Source organism: Barbus barbus, assembly GCF_936440315.1.
Source record: "Barbus barbus genome assembly, chromosome: 10".
Classification (NCBI taxonomy): domain Eukaryota; kingdom Metazoa; phylum Chordata; class Actinopteri; order Cypriniformes; family Cyprinidae; genus Barbus; species Barbus barbus.
In genome coordinates, this window is record NC_136738.1 from 26,130,152 (window position 1) to 26,148,688 (window position 18,537).

The window sequence follows — 18,537 nt, forward strand, 5'->3', positions numbered from 1 at the left end:
CTAAATTAATTTCAGACATTATTGAAGACCAAGGAGAGGGAGCGGTCATGGAGAAACATCCAATCATTTAGCCCTGAATGTGCTCTGTACCGGACATCCAGATTTAAGACTGTGGCATGTATAGTCTCAGAGAAATTCACTAAAATATAACTTCCTCATATGAGGCCGCAGGGTCTTAAGAGGATAAAAATGCTAGAGTAAAAACAGGTCATTTGGCTTCAAAAAGAAAACTTGCAATTTTACTCTAAAATATGGAAAGAAAACAGAAATAAAACGTTTGAATTAAGAAATTAAGAAATACATTATATTTAAAATGACAATATTTTCAGTGTAAAATTTTGTTAAAATTGTGCTTAAACTGTAAATACAGTAAAAAAAATTGTTTTTAAAATGTATGCATGTATTTATACTGTAAATAGAAGTAAAAAAAATAGTAGGCTATGAGTAACTGTTTGAAGAAAATGTGTATTATAGACTATTTGACATATGTGTTAAATTATGTTTAAAATGTACAGTAAATATAGTACAATGAATTGTATTATTGTTTTAAAAAGAATACATGCAGTTATACTGTATTGATTAATATAGGCTATTATTTTAAAAAAGTATATTTAATTGTATACTTTCAGTGTAAAATATTGTTAGATTTATGTTTGAAATGTAAAGTAAACCCAGCAAAATAATTGTATTGTTGTTTTTAAACAAGAAACAAGAATGCATGCAATTATACTGTAAAATATGTAAAAGAATAGGAATTACTGTAGGCTATTATTTATGATGAAAATATGCATTATAGCCAATTTAACAGCAATAAATTAAAAATATTATTAGAATGATAAATATAGTTCAAATGTATTAGTGTTCTTAAAAATAATACAAGTAATTATACTATAAATATGGTAAAGGAATATAAATTAATGCTTTAACTTCACTGTAAAATGCTGTTAAATGTATTGGTAAAATTATTACAAATATTGTCCTATTTTTTTCATTATGTACATAGGCTTTTTTCAAGTTGCATGTTATAATATCAAGAAGTCTATATAAAGTATATTAATGGTTAATTAATAGATAATGCATTAATTATGACTATAAATGCAGTCAGTGGATTTTATTGTCTATTGAACAACACCTTCCATTCTGAAGATGTGAGTCAGACTGAGGCAGTCAATATAAAATACCCTATGAACACACTTGAATGGTAGCCTATAGGGGAGTTTCCCCATGTGCGTTTTCTGCACAGACGTTTCCGTGTTCAAGAAGTGCTCAACATTTCCTCGAAGAACCCACCTGATTTACCCGTTCAGTCAAGATCGCTGGATAAGATAGCTGAGACATTCATGCCCTAAAGGACTTCATTCATGAGAGGAAGCGGGACCGTGCAACCATTTCCAGACAGGACCATTTGAAGCGCCTCTCGCCGGATTGGGTCTGTAGTCTGTGGGCAAGCCTCTAGAGGAACAGCGTCTGGTTAAACGCGTGGCTGCTGGTTACTCTGAAAACATCAGGTTTAGCAGTTCATTGTGTCAACTTCTCGGGAGAGTCATTCTCGTAAGAGCAGCAGGTAAAACTTTGGACCTTAGTTTCGGTTTTAAGCAAATATAACAAGTTAAACAATTTCCATTTGTATTCGAGTTGTTTGTTTTATGGTGTTGTAATATTTATGATGTTTATATGAAAGGTATATAAGTAACAATTTTTAATATAGCACTCTCATATTTGTCTAATACGCATTAAAATAGTTTATAAACAAAAGTCATAAAACGACATTTTGTGCATGAATTTATTGTGGTAATAAATTTCACAATAGTGTTGGTATGCATTTAACAGACGCAGTTCAGTTCATGCATTCCCTTGGAATTGAACCAATAACCTTGATGTTGCTAACGCCATACTCTATTTAATTTAACGTTTTACATGTAGTAAACATATAGGACATTATATAATTTATAACAGCAAATAAACTGGGAACAACACATACAAAAACACAGGCTAATATGGTATCTATTATGTTTTTACAATTATTAATAGAAACTATTAATAATTCTATATATTCTATATAATAGTTTTGTTTTTTCCATGCAGAAATTGTTTTACAACCTCTGCTGTTACCTAAAGAGGATGATGGTCTTGTTTGATAGTGGTTTCACACCGAAGCTTATTACTAATTGGTTACACAAAGGGTGTCAAACACTCCATGATCTCCCTACTAGTCCCTAGGTTATTGTTGCCATTGCTTTGATATGGTTACCATATACATAGTTTTCATGTATTTCATATATTGCAGAATACTTTTATTCAGTATCAAATATCAAATTTTATCCATTGTATTTTTCTTCCCAGCACCACTATGAGTCAATGGAAACAAATACAGCAACTGGATATTAAGTTCCTCGAACAGGTGGACTTTTTTTATGATGACAACTTTCCAATGGAGCTGAGACAGGTGCTGGCCAACTGGATTGAAAGCCAGGACTGGTATGGGGCTGTTTTTTTTTTTACATACTGATCAGAAACTGTATTTTCAATTTCACATTTTGAATTTCTGGCTTGAGGAAAACACAAAACAACCAGCCTAAAATACTCTGTTGTTCATAATATGAATTATGCATTTGCAACACAACTCCTGAAGCATTTTTGTCTTTATTGCCTCAGGGAAACAGCTTCAAACCATGAATCTATGGCTACGGTACTCTTCAATAACTTCCTTATTCAGCTGGAGAGGCAGTGTTCTCAAGAGCAGAACTTTCTTCACAGACACAACCTAAAGAGAATATTTCATCAGATACAGGTAACACTGCCCTCCTGTTATTTCCACACATCTGATGCATCAAAAATATTACTGAAATACATTTCATATGTAATTCAGTGTGTCACTTGCTGTGATTCATTTAGAAATTTGCTCATAATTTCTGAGTAAAAATTGTCACTACACCATATTTTTTTCAGTGCATTTATGAAAACATTTTTCTTGCACACTGGCTTATCAAAAGCATAGTTTCGTTCAGCGATGCCTTGCCTATTTTTACACATCTTCTCTAAAACGAGAACTGAGAAAGTAAAGGAAAGGAAAGTGTGCTTGTGAACGGCCACTGACTATTTATTTAACAAATGCATGCTCTTATTTTCTATAATCACTTATCTGGAAATTAACTAATGGTCAGTATTGGAATTTACAGTAACAGTCAACAAGGTAATTACATAGAACCTCTGTAGTGATTCATAACTCTATGACAATAATAAATTATTTTAAGCATGTATTCAGTTGTCAACGGAAGCTTGTGTACTCAGGTGTGGTTTTTGATAACTTCTCATTGACTTCTGTGGAAACAGTCCTAACCAATATGTAGCACCTTAGGTCACTTATCGCACATAGAGTTTACCACATTTACTAACGAAGAATATTTATCAGCAGTCTAGAAGCAATTGCTGTGTTTTGATATGCTAGCTGTAGTTACAAAAGTGTGCATTCCTACAGGCTCGAAAATGTTTCTATAGAAAATAACGAGTTCAGGTTGAAAAGCTGACTGGCAAAACTCTCAAAGTCAGACACATTTCTTTCGATTTATGCATTATTTTCATGAGTGGGTGCTGTGGGGATTTCTCACTAGATAAATGTGAAAAAAAACTTCCACAGAAGAATCAAATGTCGGGGGTTTCGCTTGGTTAAAAAATTACATCTGTCTGCAACTGGTGTTGTATGCCACCCAAAAACAAAATGACAGAGCAAAGTGTGGGGGAGACCTTTTTTATTTTTCATGTAGACTGTATTTAGGACAGCTGCAAAACTTTGCCAATATTGCATAAAAAACCACCTACTTGAAACGCCCACAATATTGTTTTGTCTAACAGGAAAGTTCAAATGAACTTAACAAATGATTGTTATTTTCCATAACTTCTAACAAATATCATAAACCCCTGAACGAATATCAAAACCTCAATCTGCGAAGTGTGCACTTCAAGGAAAAATTCACTCAAAAATGAAAGTGCACTCTCCTAATGTCATATATATATTTATATATGATTGTACAGTTTCATATCATATTTGTATAATCATTCAGTGCTTTCAAAACAAACATGGTTGGACATTAATTATAACATAAAACGTCATTGTTTTTGCATCTTGCGTCATTGACATGAAACCTGCTACATATTAATGTTTGGATAAACTCCTTAATGGAAACAAAACAGATCTCAAAAACGTCATGCGTGAGATTTTAACCATCAACTGTTTCATTTACATCAATGGTTATTTGTTTGAACTTTCACTTTCCAAGGTTACTTCACTCCTTGTAGTGCCACATTCCTCACGAAGCATGATTCCTGTAAATGGGGATGAGTTTTTACTGGTCAGGAAAATGTTTCTAGAACTTTGATTTCCTGGTACTTTCACTATATGTATGTATCTGTGTGTGTGTGTGTGTGTGTGTGTATACACACACAAACACACACACACACACCACACATACATACATATACAAAAATAAGTGTAGATCTGTTCTATTGATTGTAAACCTTTGCATAACACCAATAAAACTGATACAATAGCTAGGGATTCCACTCTTTTTTCCTACCAGGAGTCACATTCTCTTGCTTTTCACACACATCAAAAACCTTCAAGCTGAACAGACGTTCTTTTTTTCACCAGTGTGCTTTGTGGTGTGACTAGAAATTCCCGGTCTCACATTAGTCAGTAAATGCTGTTGCGCCACTCTTTCAGGTAAAATACAAGGCGACTCCTCTGCACATGGCCGCTGTCATCTGTAACTGCCTGAGGGAAGAAAGACGCATTTTATCCACAGCCAGCATGCAGGAACAGGTACTGCCAAGACACGTGACAAACAGCATGCAAAAACCACAGATACCCTGTGCAACTATGTTGTTAACCAAGCTTCAGAGTTATGCACTCACATGATATTACAGTATACCAGTGTGGGATCCAAAAGGTGCTTCAGTCTGACCTAGTTAACATGGCCAATATTATAAATGTACTTATTCGACTTGTGACCTAGTACAATGCATATTTGGTTTATGTTTGTCATGTTTTAGATGTATACATTTACTTTACATTTCGATCTTCTGTTTTCCATGTTTCATTAATGGCAGGGACCACTGGAGAAGTCAATGCAAAACTCTGCCACCTTGGAAAAGCTGAAAGTTCTTGACAACAAAGTGGCAGTCATAAGAAGCAGCGTTCAGGTAAGTTAAATCCAGTATTGGTTTCAGTTATCACAGCCATGGGTGTTTAGATATATGAAAAAGTTCAGTGTGTGTGTCAGTTCATATGTCATTATTTCTACATGCTTTTATCAGATGCTGGACCAGGCTGTGAAGTATCTTGAGGACATGCAGGACGATTTTGACTTTCGCTACAAAACACTCCAACTTCGAGGTGAGCCAGTGTATGACTGTTGACATCTTCCAAAAATCCCACCCTCCTATTGTTTAATGACATAATAAAGCAAATAATACAATATGTTCATGTAACAGAGGATTTTTGATATGAAAACATCCTCCTCTGATATCTTGTAGATCCAGTTGAGAGAAACTCTTTAACCATGAAGCAAGAAGTCACTACACTTCAGGAAATACTGAACCGCCTGGATTTCAAAAGAAAGGTAAGTGTATCTCTTCACTTTTTAACATTTGTAATTGTTTTTCTTTGCTTGTTAAAGGTTGTGTTTACTTAGATGTATTGTTCTTTTCGAACCACCCTGGGAACTTCCTGCCTCAGACAGGTGGCTTTGAGTGGTTTTCACACATCTTTAGTACATATCGCTCAGGTGTGTGTTATGCCACTATATATGTTGTTTTCTGGTCATTGTTAACCACTGTGTTTGCACTTTGTTTTACCTTTGCAGGAGATTTTGTCAAAGATTGCAGATGTTATAAAAGAAATCGATACCCTGATCTCCACCCAGCTCAACCCTGAGCTTAAGGAATGGAAACGGAGGCAACAGATCGCCTGCATCGGAGGACCGGTTCTGATAGGACTGGACCAGCTCCAGAACTGGTATAACCCTTTATAATATAAAGAAATAGAAAAGAAATCATACAATTTGTCTTATAAGGTTGTCTGATAAGGCTGTCACAATGCACACAGTAAAGACAAGCAGGAGGATAAATTAAAATATAAAACACATTTTAAATCGTAATAATATTTCAAAATCACTATTTTACTGTATTTTTGATCAAATAAATGCAGACTTGGTGTGCATTAGAGACTTTCAAAACATTACAAAATCTTACAGACCCCAAACTTTTGGTGTAGGTCTTGTGTTGTTATGGTGTTTTGTGGTTACTAAGAGATTGGTCTTGTTAAAATCTGAATCAAGCCTAATTTTCATGTGAAATCACTTTTACAGGTTTACCCTGACAGCCCAGAGTCTTTTCCAGATTAAAAGACAGCTAGACAAACTGGGTGAGCTGATCCTGAAAGTCACTTACGAGAGCGATCCAATCCCTCTCCAGAGACCTCAGATGGAGGAGCAAGTCAAATACCTCATCTACCACCTCATTAAAAGGTAACATATAGGGATTTTGTGTGATTGGTGGACAATTAAAGCACAGCAGTTCACTCTGTGTGGCTTATAGTGCCACAAATACATGAAACTTGATGAATGCAGCACAATAGAAAGGCTGTGCTGGGTGACCAGGAAACCTGTTTTGGTCATGTTTACAGCTCCTTTGTGGTGGAGAAGCAGCCATGCATGCCTACACACCCTCAGAAACCTCTAATCATTAAAACACAGGTGCAGTTTACCACCAAGGTCAGGTATGAACCACTCCTCATGTAAACAAGTCTACTTTCACAAGGATTTGACTGCCTTTGGGCCATCACAATTATTGCCCATTTAATTTCACTTTTTTCTTTTCAGATTACTGGTTAAATTACCTGAGGTGGATTATCAACTCAAAGTCAAGACCACATTTGATAAGTATGTTCCCAGAATTATGTCTACATTTTATCTTTATAATCTGGGTCATTCATCTTATGCAATACATTTGCAATAGTGTGCAATACATCAACCATTATTAAGCTTTTAACTTATTAAAAAGAAATATGCTTGTGATGTAATATGAGGAAGAGTGTATAATTGTAAAGCAGACTTAATATATTACTCTTAAACCTTTTTATTTATAACTTGTTTGTATGCAAATTTAAAAGTGGGGATCATCATATTTAATAGTAATATATGAAAGTCAATATTAATATTAAGTAATATATTAAAATAATATATTAAACATTTTTTAATGTCTAGATATCATACTGATTATTATCATTGTTATTGTTACCAACTAATTCCTCAGTACAGCACATAATATTCATCATAATATTTACTGATGTTGTTTTCCTACCACACATGATGTCACTTCCTGGAAGATGATGTCAGTGAATTTGCTTACTTTGTCAAAGTAAAACCTCAAATGTATTTCGTTAAAGAGTAATTTATGATATATATTATCTAATTTTCGTTAAATAATTTTAAATCCAAGTTTTGACTGATGAATCTATGTTGAGACTAATTAAGTGATTTTACAGGAAAAATCTGTAAACATCAAAGCAATATTTCTTAGATATTAATGCCACATTCACTCAAACTAAATTTACATTAGTGAAATTATTAGATTAACTAGTAAAATAATAATAATCGCTAATATGAATTCTATCTTTACGACTGTGAATATGTATTGTGGCATTTATGATGGGGACATGAAAACTATACACATGGAATGACCCAACTATTGCTATAATAATTAATATCATTCTCACATTACATGCAACTTTTTCTTTCATTGTTTAAAGGCCATTCAAGCAATGTTTGCATCTCAGGTGCATTTAGCCCAACATGACCATGTTTTTCTACTCTTTTTGTGTGTGCAGAGACCTTCCACCAGGCAAAGTGTGAGTGCACTCAACCTCAAACAGAAGAACCAGCTTCCTGTTGTTTATTTAGGCCAAATCTCAATATGAGTTTTTCAAGCGTGTGGGGGGAGGGGGACAGCAGTGTTTACAAGCTAAATTCTGTACATATTCTACATAGCGGGTTATTGTAATTTACATTACAGTGGAAGTTGTGACTAACCAGAAAATATCAAAACTAACATTACTGATATTTCCTTGTAGGAACAGACAGTTCTTCATCCTCACAAACAACACCAAAGTGATGGATGTTGAGGAGTCGACTGGGTGTCTTTCTGTAGAGTTCAGACATCTGGTACTTCACCCTGAATTCTAGCACATGAATCAAGAGCTGCTAATAAGGCTTTGGTTTTAAATATATTTAAATGAGTTCACCCACTGTAGGAAAATTCATTAGTCATTATTTACTCACCCTCATGTTGCTCCAAACTCCTTTTTTTTTTTTCATAGAACATAAAAGGAGAAATTTTAAAGATCATTTTTCCATACAAGGACAGTTGATAGTGACCACAGCTCCAAAAAGCGAATAACTTAATCTGTTCCTGTCATAAAGTTATTCAATGTCAGAAGACTTGGAATATTTTACTATTTTGTGTGTGTGTGTGTGTGTGTGTGTGTCCTTTTTCTAGTTTGACAACTGTGATAACTATGAACTGTTGTTAGAATGAACTGTGTGAAAATGAACATGAGGTTGAGTAAAAAACATTTTCACTCTTGGGTGAACTATCCCTTTAAGAGAGCAAAGATATTTTATGAAGTCTTTATGTTTTGCAGCAGCTGAAAGAGAGAAAGTGTCCAACCGGAGGAAAAGGAAATGAGGTAAGCCTGCATTATTTCTAATATCTGCTTACTTTATAGGAGTATCTCTTTTAGTGGCACATCTGTCAATGCCTACACCTTGGCTCGAACCTGTTTACATGATAGCATTTTTGTCATGTTGTTATTCAGTGTGGAATACATCATCTTGCCAACAGAGGGCAGCCTCACACAGTATATCCTTGATCTTGGCATTGAAGCATCTTTCTATTGCAGGGTCCCCTGTCAGTGACAGAGGAGTTACACTCTCTCAATTTTGAGGCCATGCTGATGTTGCAGGGTCTGGATATTGATCTTGAGGTATGTTTTAGTGTCTATGTAATATATATATATATATATATATATCAAATACTGTATACTATTGTCATATACGACTGCGTATAATCAAAAGCTTATTTAAATCTTAATTGAAAATATTATATATTTTTGTCTATATTTGTGTGTATACGCACACACACACACACACACACACACACACACACACACACATATATATATATATATATATATATATTTTTTTTTTTTAAATACATATTTTTTAAAGTTTCTTCTGCTTATCAAGGCTGTATCTATTTGATCGAAAATCCAGAAAAAAAACTGTTATTTTGTGAAATATTATTGCAATTTAAAATAACAGTTTTCTATTTTAATATACTTTAAAATATAATTTATTTCTGTGATCAAAGCTGAATTTTCAGCATCATTACTCCAGTCTTCGGTGTCACATGATCTTCAGAAATCATTCTAATATGCTGATTTATAATCAATGTTGTGCTGCTTTATTTTATTTTATTTTTTATTTTATTTACCTGTGATATTTTTTAGGATTCTCTGATTGATAAAAAGTTAAAAAGAACAGCTTTTATTTAAAAAAGAAATTTTGTGTTACATTATACAATGCTATTCAAAAGTTTTATTTTTCAGTACATATTTCTTTCTTTTTTTAAAGAAATTCATACTTTTATTCAGGAGGGATGTGTTAAATGAATAAAAAGTCATAGTAAAGACTTATATTGTTAGAAAAAAATTCTATTTTGAACAAATGCTGCTCTTTTTAACTTTGTACTCATTAAAGAATCAAAGAAAAAAGTATCATGTGTTCTAAAAAGCAATATAAAGCAGCATGACAGTTCCACCACTCATAATAAATCAGCATATTAGAATGGTTTCTGAAGGATCATGTGACACTGAAGATTAGAGTAATGATGCTGAAAATTCAGCGCTGCGTCACAGAATTTTTTTTATTTTATAGTATATTAAAATAGGAAACAAATATTAGAAACTGCAATAAGATTTCACAATGTTACTGTTTTTTCTGTATTTTTGATCGAATAAATACAGCCTTGATGAGCAGAAGAGACTCCCTTAAAAAACATTACAAATCTTACTGATCCCAGACTTTTGAGCGGCAGTGTATATATATATATATATATAAATATATATATATATATGCTCACCAATACAGTATTTATTTGATGATCAAATACAGTACAAACATTAAGATTATGAAATGCTATTACAGTTTAATTTAAAATATCTGTTTTCTATTTTTACATATCCTAAAATGTAATTTATTAATGTAATGGTAAAGCTGAATCTTCAGCATCATTATTCCAGTCTTCAGTGTCACACGAGCCTCCAGAAATCATTCTAATATGCTGATTTGGTACTGATTTCTTTTTACTGTCAATGCTGAAAATTGTTGATGTAATATTTTTGTGGAAAGTGTTATACATTTTTTTCCCCCTCAGGATTCTTTGAACAAAAAGTTTGAAATACACAATTTTTGACTTTTTTTGAAATTTTATGAATCTTATAATTTTATAGGACATTATAAATCACTCTGGATACATAATGAATAAAAGTTTTACATTTCTTTAAAAAGAAATTACTGACCCAAGTGTATAAATAAATGACATATTACATATATCTTTTTCAATGTTGAGAAAATAATAATAATAATAATATATTTTTTAGACCAACAGTTAAAATTCAGTTTTAGGACAGCTCTGTAATCATTTGTATGGAAAATTACTATGCTAACATATTGCTTTTTTTTAAATAAATATTTGATTTTTTTTTTTTTTTTTTTTACTTCACTTATGATACGACTCACTGAGTTTTGTATTTTTGTTCTTGTTCAGACTTGCTCCCTGCCACTGGTGGTCATCTCCAATGTCAGTCAGCTCCCAGGGGGCTGGGCCTCCGTCATGTGGTACAACCTGCTAACTGACGACCCCAAGGTGAGCTTCTGATGCAAAGAATGGATGTCTAGCCTTACAGTATCTTGTTTATAAAATAACTAGGGCTCATAGTTTTAATCAGTGACAAGGCTTGACCTACAGTATTACTTGAACTTCTCTGACTTGTTTAGAACCTTGGGTTCTTCAGTAACCCCTTGCGGGCAAGCTGGAGTCAACTCTCAGAGGTACTCAGCTGGCAGTTCTCAAGTTTTGCAGGCCGAGGACTCAACAAAGAGCAACTTAACATGCTGGGAGATAAACTTCTGGGTATGTTTTCTATAAACTAGTTGGTTTATGTGACATTAAAGTAATTATGTCATTTTCTGCTACATTAGACTTTGTTTCCCTAATGTTGTTTCATAAACATGCTGATAGCGCAGTTTTTGCAAATGTGTTTTGGCTTCCATCTAAACAGTGTTTTAAATGTTTCTGAAGGTCAACACGCTACTTATAATGACTGTCAAGTTTCTTGGTCCAAGTTCTGGAAGGTAATATTGAATAAGTATTATATACTCTTGCTGTTTTCAAATTGTAACAATATAAATGAAATTTGTTTGTTTTTTCTGTTGCTCTCAGGAAAACATCCCTGGCAAATCATTTAGTTTTTGGCTGTGGCTGGACTCGATCTTGGACCTTATCAAGAAACATTTACTTCCTGTTTGGATTGATGGGTCAGTGGCCTTGTTATGGCATTCTGATGCATGATAAATAGATATAACACACATTAGCTCTGTTATTCTGATAAGTAATAAAAAACAAATACAACTACTGGATAGTCTATTTTTGTGCTGTTTTATCACTTTATCAGTATAACAGTATAATTATAATGAGATTTCTCTTTATCTGCCATGCTGAATAAAGTTTTTGCTTGTTGTAATGCATTCTGCAGAAACCATTTTCTGCTTCTCAATGGATTCTGACATTTTTTGTTTCAGCTACATAATGGGATTTGTGAGTAAAGAGATGGAACGTGCCTTACTGAAGGAGAAGGAGCCAGGGACATTCCTGCTACGCTTTAGTGAAAGTCACCTTGGAGGAATCACCTTCACCTGGGTTGAGCAGGATGAAAATGGTTTGTCTACAATATGTCATTATACTTTAAAGGAAAAGTTCACCCAACAATGGAAATTTGCTGAAAATGTACTCACCCTCAGGCCATTCATGATGTAGATGTGTTCCAGCGAAACAGATTTGAAGAAATTTAACATCACTTGCTCACCAATGGATCCTAAGCAGTGAATGGGTGCCGTCAGAATAAGAGTCCAAACAGCTGATAAAAACATCACAATAATACACAAGTAATCCAAATGACAGTCAATCAATTAACTTTTATCAACTGTTTGAACTCTCATTCTGACGGCACCCATTCACTGCAGAAATAAATGCTAAATTTCTTCAAATCTGTTCTGATGAAAAAACAAACTCATCTAGGTCTTGTATGGCCAAAGGGTGAGTAAATTTTAAATAAATTTTAATTTATGGGTGAACTATTCCTTTAAGAATAACATTCCCAATACAATCTTTAATGTAGGAGACATTATGTCCTGTTGTAAAACAAAGATAACAACATAAGAATCCTAGCAAGTTCTTCCATGCAGTGAACAGTGTTCTGGTTGCAAGTCCACAAACGTTAAGCAATAACTGTAATTTCCACACTGAGACAATGTCTTGTATTTGCTTAGGGAAACCCCAGCCTGGAGATGTTCCAAAATTTAGCAGATGCCCTTTATCTTCTCATAGATCAAATTTGTATTTCCTTATTTTCAGTGTGCACTTGACAATATAATTGTTCAGATTAAATAATGCCTGAGGGAAAAAGCTGTTCTGAAGAGTATGCCTGGCTGTTTTGATGCTCAGTGCATTTTTGCATTGTCTTTATTGTATTAAATATGTTTTTAAGTAATCTTAAGCACATGTATTTTGCCTACAGGAGACCCAAAGTTCATCTCTGTAGAGCCATACACGAAAAACCGTCTCAACGCCTTGCCCATTGCTGATATAATACGGGACTATAAGGTCATTGCAGATGGTGTTGTCCCAGAGAATCCTCTAAAGTTCCTTTATCCTGACATCCCGAAGGATGAGGCTTTTGGGAAACATTACAACAGCCAGCAAAACAAAGGTTAGATGTCTACAAATGTATCTGATTTTTTATATTTTAGCTGTGTCCCCTATTTTGTTTACAGCCCTTTTACTTTTTTACCATTACAAAAAAAAAGGAAAATTGGCACACACAAGAAATTGATTGGAAGCAGAGGGGGGATAGGGGGGATATAAGCCTCCCAATAACCAAACCTAGCAAGTACTGAGAGATGCCAAAGACCACTAAATCGCCTGCCTTTAATATACGGATCCATTCAGAATCGCCAAATCTCTGACCACCGCATAACCAGCATTCATTATAAAACACTCTTGCTTTTAAGCCAAATACACGCTGAAAAGAATAATTTTACTGACATCTGGACCATGGCCTTGCGAGGGGAATTTTTTTTTGACAATACGTTGTTTTGACTAACACAGGCTGGGGATAGATGCAACAGTGTGAAATAATTTGCTGAAATATGACCCACATTTCCAATTTATGCAAAATTTTTATTGAAGAACAAAGAATAATCAGTTCTGAATAAAGTGAACCATTTAAAATGATAAAAACTTTATATTGTATTCCTTTTGAATTTAGCACAAAAACAATTGCTGTGTGTGTGTGTATGTGTGTGTGTGTGTGTGTGTGTGTGTGTGCACTGTGTTCCTGTCACATAAGAGTTCAGTCACTAACTGTGTTGGCATCTACCTATTTTTTATGTGAAGTTGGAATGCTGGATGTAAATGTCAAGATGCGCAGAAATTCTAAAAATGTGCACAAAAACCGTATGTGCTCATTTGAGACGGATAGTGTTTTTGTACAATACAAATTTATGCGCATAAACTATGATGGAAACACATTTTACATAAATCCCTTGATGTGCAATAAAAACCTCACCTGACTTTGCCTCAATAGAGGATGTGATTGGATAACTGGACTCATTGTAATCATTAAGAGTTGGTTGTAACATTTTTAATGAACTGTTACAACTATCCCTACCCCAAGCAGCCATAACATAGCTAACTGTTTTAGCATGTGGGTTTTAAGTTAGCATGAATGCAAAGTATCACATGAAACTAGAGAAACAGCTACTTCAGGTTATGTAAATCAAAATATTGTATCTACAATGATTGCTAGGTAAAAACCGTATTACAACTAACCCCGTGTTACAACACTCCCCGGTCTCCCCTACATTTATATATTTATGTGCAAAATAAAAATACCCTGCGATTGTACTTTTGGAATACTAAACTGGTCAAATTAAAGTCTGCTAAATTGGAACAACTAATTTTGTACTTAAGGCACTTTAACTGTGCTGAAGTCCGACTAAAGATATACTGAAGTATATTTGATTGTGCTAAAGTGTACAATCAAATTATACTTCAGGTACACTTTAAATATCTTGCATTTAAAGACTGATATTATATTACAGAGATCATACAATCCTTATTAATAGTGATAGTAAAACACATTTTAGGCATAATATTAAGAAATGTGCATTGTGCAATAAAGACATACTCCAAATAAATATTACTTATAATTTGATATGAGTAATTGATATGTCAATAAATATTTTCATATATTTGAAGTATGAAATAAATAAACTAATTAATTAATTAATTAACTACGGGGGGCTAAGCCCCTTATCTCTCCCAACCCTAGCAACGCCCCTGATCTGGACGTAAGTCACTATTCTCTCCGTAATCGCTGATGAAATCGGCTGTGTTTTCTCTGCATTAGCGCTGTTTTGAGCTTACTGTTTGAATTTGTTCACTGGATCCTTGGACTTTCCAGGAGTTTACGGTTTAAAATGATGTGATTGCAAAAGCCTGCTTCTTTTCATTTTAAGATATGATTTTTGTTATAAAGTACTGATTCAAATTAGTAATCAATAATTAATTATTATTCTATTACTCTGCACGCCTCCCCTGACATGCTCTCGTGCCGTACACAATGAAGTAGACCGACTCTGCTTGCGTTCATTCACGTGATTGGTCGAGATGAGAGGTGATCCTGCCTGGGTAGTGTGATTTACATAGTTTCTATATTCTATATAATTACATAGTTTCCATATAGCCTAATCACCCAGACCCTGACGATTTTACTCTGAGTACCGGCAACATGTCAGAAGTGCTGGTACGCACAAAAACGTTCAGGTACTCTAAAGGCTAAAATATAGAAGTGCGGTACTGCGTACCGGTGCATACCACCCACATCAAGCACTGGAGCTAACTTTATCAAACAGAGCAGTTATCAGCACAGTATGACTGAAGCACAGCTCATGAGCGGAGCGCGAATCACCGTATACTCTGTGTACGTTCACCAGCGCGCTCGAGAAGTGTGATAAGATTTGCTCAAGCCATTCCTATTGCGAAGCTAATGGTCAAATATGTGATTTATTTGAATTATTTAGAGAAGCAGCCACTTTAAAATGCTATGGAGAAAGTCGAAGAGTATCTAAAAAAGACAAATAAACTAAAAAGACTGATGAAAAGAGGAGAAAACAGTCTTGAACCCGCACTGACACATATTAAAATCTTTTTAAACTACTAGAATTTATCACGATTTATTGTTGGCTTGTTTAGTGTGTAAAATTTAGTCTAACTTGTTGTAGAATTGATATTAGATAATCTGCTAAGGGAATATATTTTTTCCCTATAGATTTATATTTCAACTGTGGCATGTTGTAGCTATTGGTTCTAAATGTGCAGGCGGTTGTTTCTTCATAACAAATGCTACATTGATTAATTAAAAAAAGTCATTATTGGTCTGGTAATGATTAATAGGCTAGTCTTATTATAAAAAATACTACAGTGAAGAACTATACATGCCTTCAAATATTCCAAAAGATTGCATAGATTAAATCATTAGGAGCCTGATGAACTGTTAAGGAGTAAGAAATAAACAATGTCAATATAAGAAAATGTTAAGTGAGATTGACTTCCCATGGCATGTTGAATTAGAACATTTTGTCAAACTATAGCTTATAAGTGACTAAAATTATATATATATATATATATATATATATATATATATATATATATATATATATATATATCCTGTAAACAAGCAATTGATGTTACTTTATTGCAGTTATGTTATCAACCATCTTTACATAGATGATAGCACAAAAGACCAATAAATATAAGCAAACAAACAAATAAATAAACCTTGTGAGTGAGCATGACCCGGGACTTTACTAAAACAGTTCACACTTCAACTCACAAAGTTCAAACCAAAACTACGCCCTTGACAGGAAGCGACGTACGTCGCCATTATGTCAATGTTTACATATATCATATTGTTGACTCATCATGCTCAACCATCATGTTGTCAGACTCACTGTAAGAAAAACGAATGTATCTATTTTAACAATACAAATATTCTTAAGGCTAAGCACCTCTTTTCAGTGACCATTTGTTGAGGATTTTTTTTTTTTTTTTTGAGTTTCAGGTCTTTTTTTTTGGAAAGAGCAGGATTATAAATATATGTGAAAATGCTAAATGGCTTTTTCTTTACCTTTCTTCACTTCACAGTTTGTCCTTACATTCAGACACAGTTAGTTCCAATTTCCCGTCGGAAGTGAGTATCTAAATTCTTTCACAACAAGGTTTAATTATATCATTTGTTTCTTCTCTGTGCTGCCTGATTGTATGAACTGATTCAGATTTTTTGTTCTTTCTTCACTGTCCTCAATTCTCAGTGGTCCTGTCCAAAATGCATGTTCCTCTCCTGAACCCCCCATGTCTCCTGGAATGTTTGAAATTATCACCCAGCACCTCAGCCCCTTTGAGTTTGAAAGCGCTGTAAGTACATATTTTAAAGCTTGCAATGATGCAGTCATGTGATGATCATCCATAGCTATTGAGAATAATTCAAAGAGCATATTGTACTTAAAAGCAAGATCATCTGACCTGAATTACCATGGTCATTATCACATATAGTTAGTGACTTACAACCAAGTGCATTATTCATTCTCTTAACCCTAAAATGTTCAACATGGTCTCAGACTTTTAAACACAGCTTTGTATATTACCGACTTTGTTGCTTAGAATCATATTTTGTGGGTAATTTGATGCTATCATTAATAAGCAGTGCTGATAAAGCATTAATCAGTCAACAGAAAATGGCATAACACTATTTTCCTTGTTCACATTGCAGATGAGTTCACCCTAGAAAGGGCAACAGCCACATTTTGCTTGGTTCCAAGATTATGGATGGATTCAAAGATTTTCATCTCTTTATTTGGCTTCTTTTGCTGTTCTTCACTTTTCTGGCTCTATGCCACTATAATGCATCATATCTCTATTTTCATTTGCTGTGTATATTCAAAAATACTGTCAATATGAAAATGCATCAGTTGTATTATTAATGTCATAATTCTAAATTCCAACAATTTATGTCTTCAATACTATATATATGACTGGCCTCATCTACTTGTAAAATTCAGATTTGCCCAAACGTTAATCTGCCTTAATGTTATTCCCATTTGAATGTTTATGTATATATGACAAGCATTTTTTTTAAATAAAGAATTTTATGGTTGATTTATGGTATTATTATTATTAGTAGAAGTAATAGTAGTAATAATGTGCACTCTTAAAATAGAATGCAACATCCTGGCACAATGACTAGGAATTGTGGTTGTTCACATTATGAGGATGGAAATGTAGTTGAGTGGGCTGCAGCCAGCATGATGCAAGTAACATGGGAAAGGCTTTCACCCACATTCTTCCTGTCAGCATATATGAGGTGTTTGCACTGTAGAATCTAGTAATTTAGAGCTAGAAATAGGAATCTAATCATGTTTTTCTTTATTGTATGTAGATATTAACCTTTATAAACAGACGCACAATGTGCCTGCAATATGATTTATGTCAATTAAACATCAATTTTTAGACGTTTTTAAAAACACTTTTACACTTCACTACTTGTTTTTGAGTTGCAAATATGGTATGCAAAATATAACGTTAAGTCTTTTGCATGTTTGCAACTAAATATGGTAACAAGTTGATATCTACTTCATTCCCTTTGGTTTGGCATACTGGCGTGGGGAAAAATACTTATGTCTATAAAAGTCATCAAACTAAATAGTAGGCAGGACTATGAATCATAAATTGATCAGTTGAAATGAGTTTCGTTTCTGTAACAATCTAAAAAAAATACTACGCAATATATTTTCATGTCCCTGTCATATATCTTAATATACTGGATAAAATATTAACTTCACTGTTTAATAGTTTGGAATCATTTTTTTTATTTTATATAAATATGACAGGTTACCCACGGTCTTCAAAATGTTGTGCTCAACAACACAAGAAAGAAACTCATTTAGGTTTAGAATGACATGAGGATGAGTAAACGATGATGACATTTTTATCACTTCAAGTCAACATATGGCTTCATTTTCAACAATTTACTTACTCTAAATTCATTATTGTATTTTTGCCATGTCCTTGAATGCTACACAA

At 33.7% G+C, this 18,537-nt stretch overlaps 2 protein-coding genes across 3 annotated transcripts in view; one reads left to right on the forward strand and one right to left on the reverse strand.

Moving 5' to 3' along the window:
- The window catches only part of LOC306876455 (WD repeat-containing protein 75-like), a 17,615-nt gene extending 16,146 nt beyond the window's left edge, over positions 1-1,469 (reverse strand). The window contains exon 1 of the mRNA XM_079427625.1: positions 1,291-1,469. The gene's annotated coding sequence lies outside the window, so the exon portion shown is untranslated. The remainder of the gene's footprint in view (positions 1-1,290) is intronic.
- Positions 1,238-17,612, forward strand: stat4 (signal transducer and activator of transcription 4). 2 transcript variants are annotated; one of them, XM_079427627.1, is made up of 24 exons: positions 1,238-1,564; positions 2,344-2,478; positions 2,656-2,791; positions 4,721-4,819; positions 5,107-5,199; positions 5,314-5,392; positions 5,533-5,618; positions 5,862-6,013; positions 6,366-6,524; positions 6,683-6,775; positions 6,879-6,938; positions 7,886-7,906; positions 8,129-8,219; positions 8,699-8,743; positions 8,957-9,040; positions 10,885-10,983; positions 11,115-11,250; positions 11,419-11,471; positions 11,560-11,654; positions 11,919-12,055; positions 12,914-13,105; positions 16,603-16,648; positions 16,770-16,872; positions 17,228-17,612. In XM_079427627.1, exons 2-24 carry the CDS (start codon positions 2,351-2,353, stop codon positions 17,240-17,242), a joined length of 2,202 nt encoding a protein of 733 aa, XP_079283753.1. In that variant the 5' UTR covers positions 1,238-1,564; positions 2,344-2,350; the 3' UTR covers positions 17,243-17,612. The 2 variants fall into 2 exon arrangements, with proteins under 2 accessions (XP_079283753.1, XP_079283754.1); XM_079427628.1 differs by having other exon boundaries at positions 1,240-1,564; positions 8,702-8,743.
- The last annotated feature ends 925 nt before the right edge of the window (positions 17,613-18,537 follow it).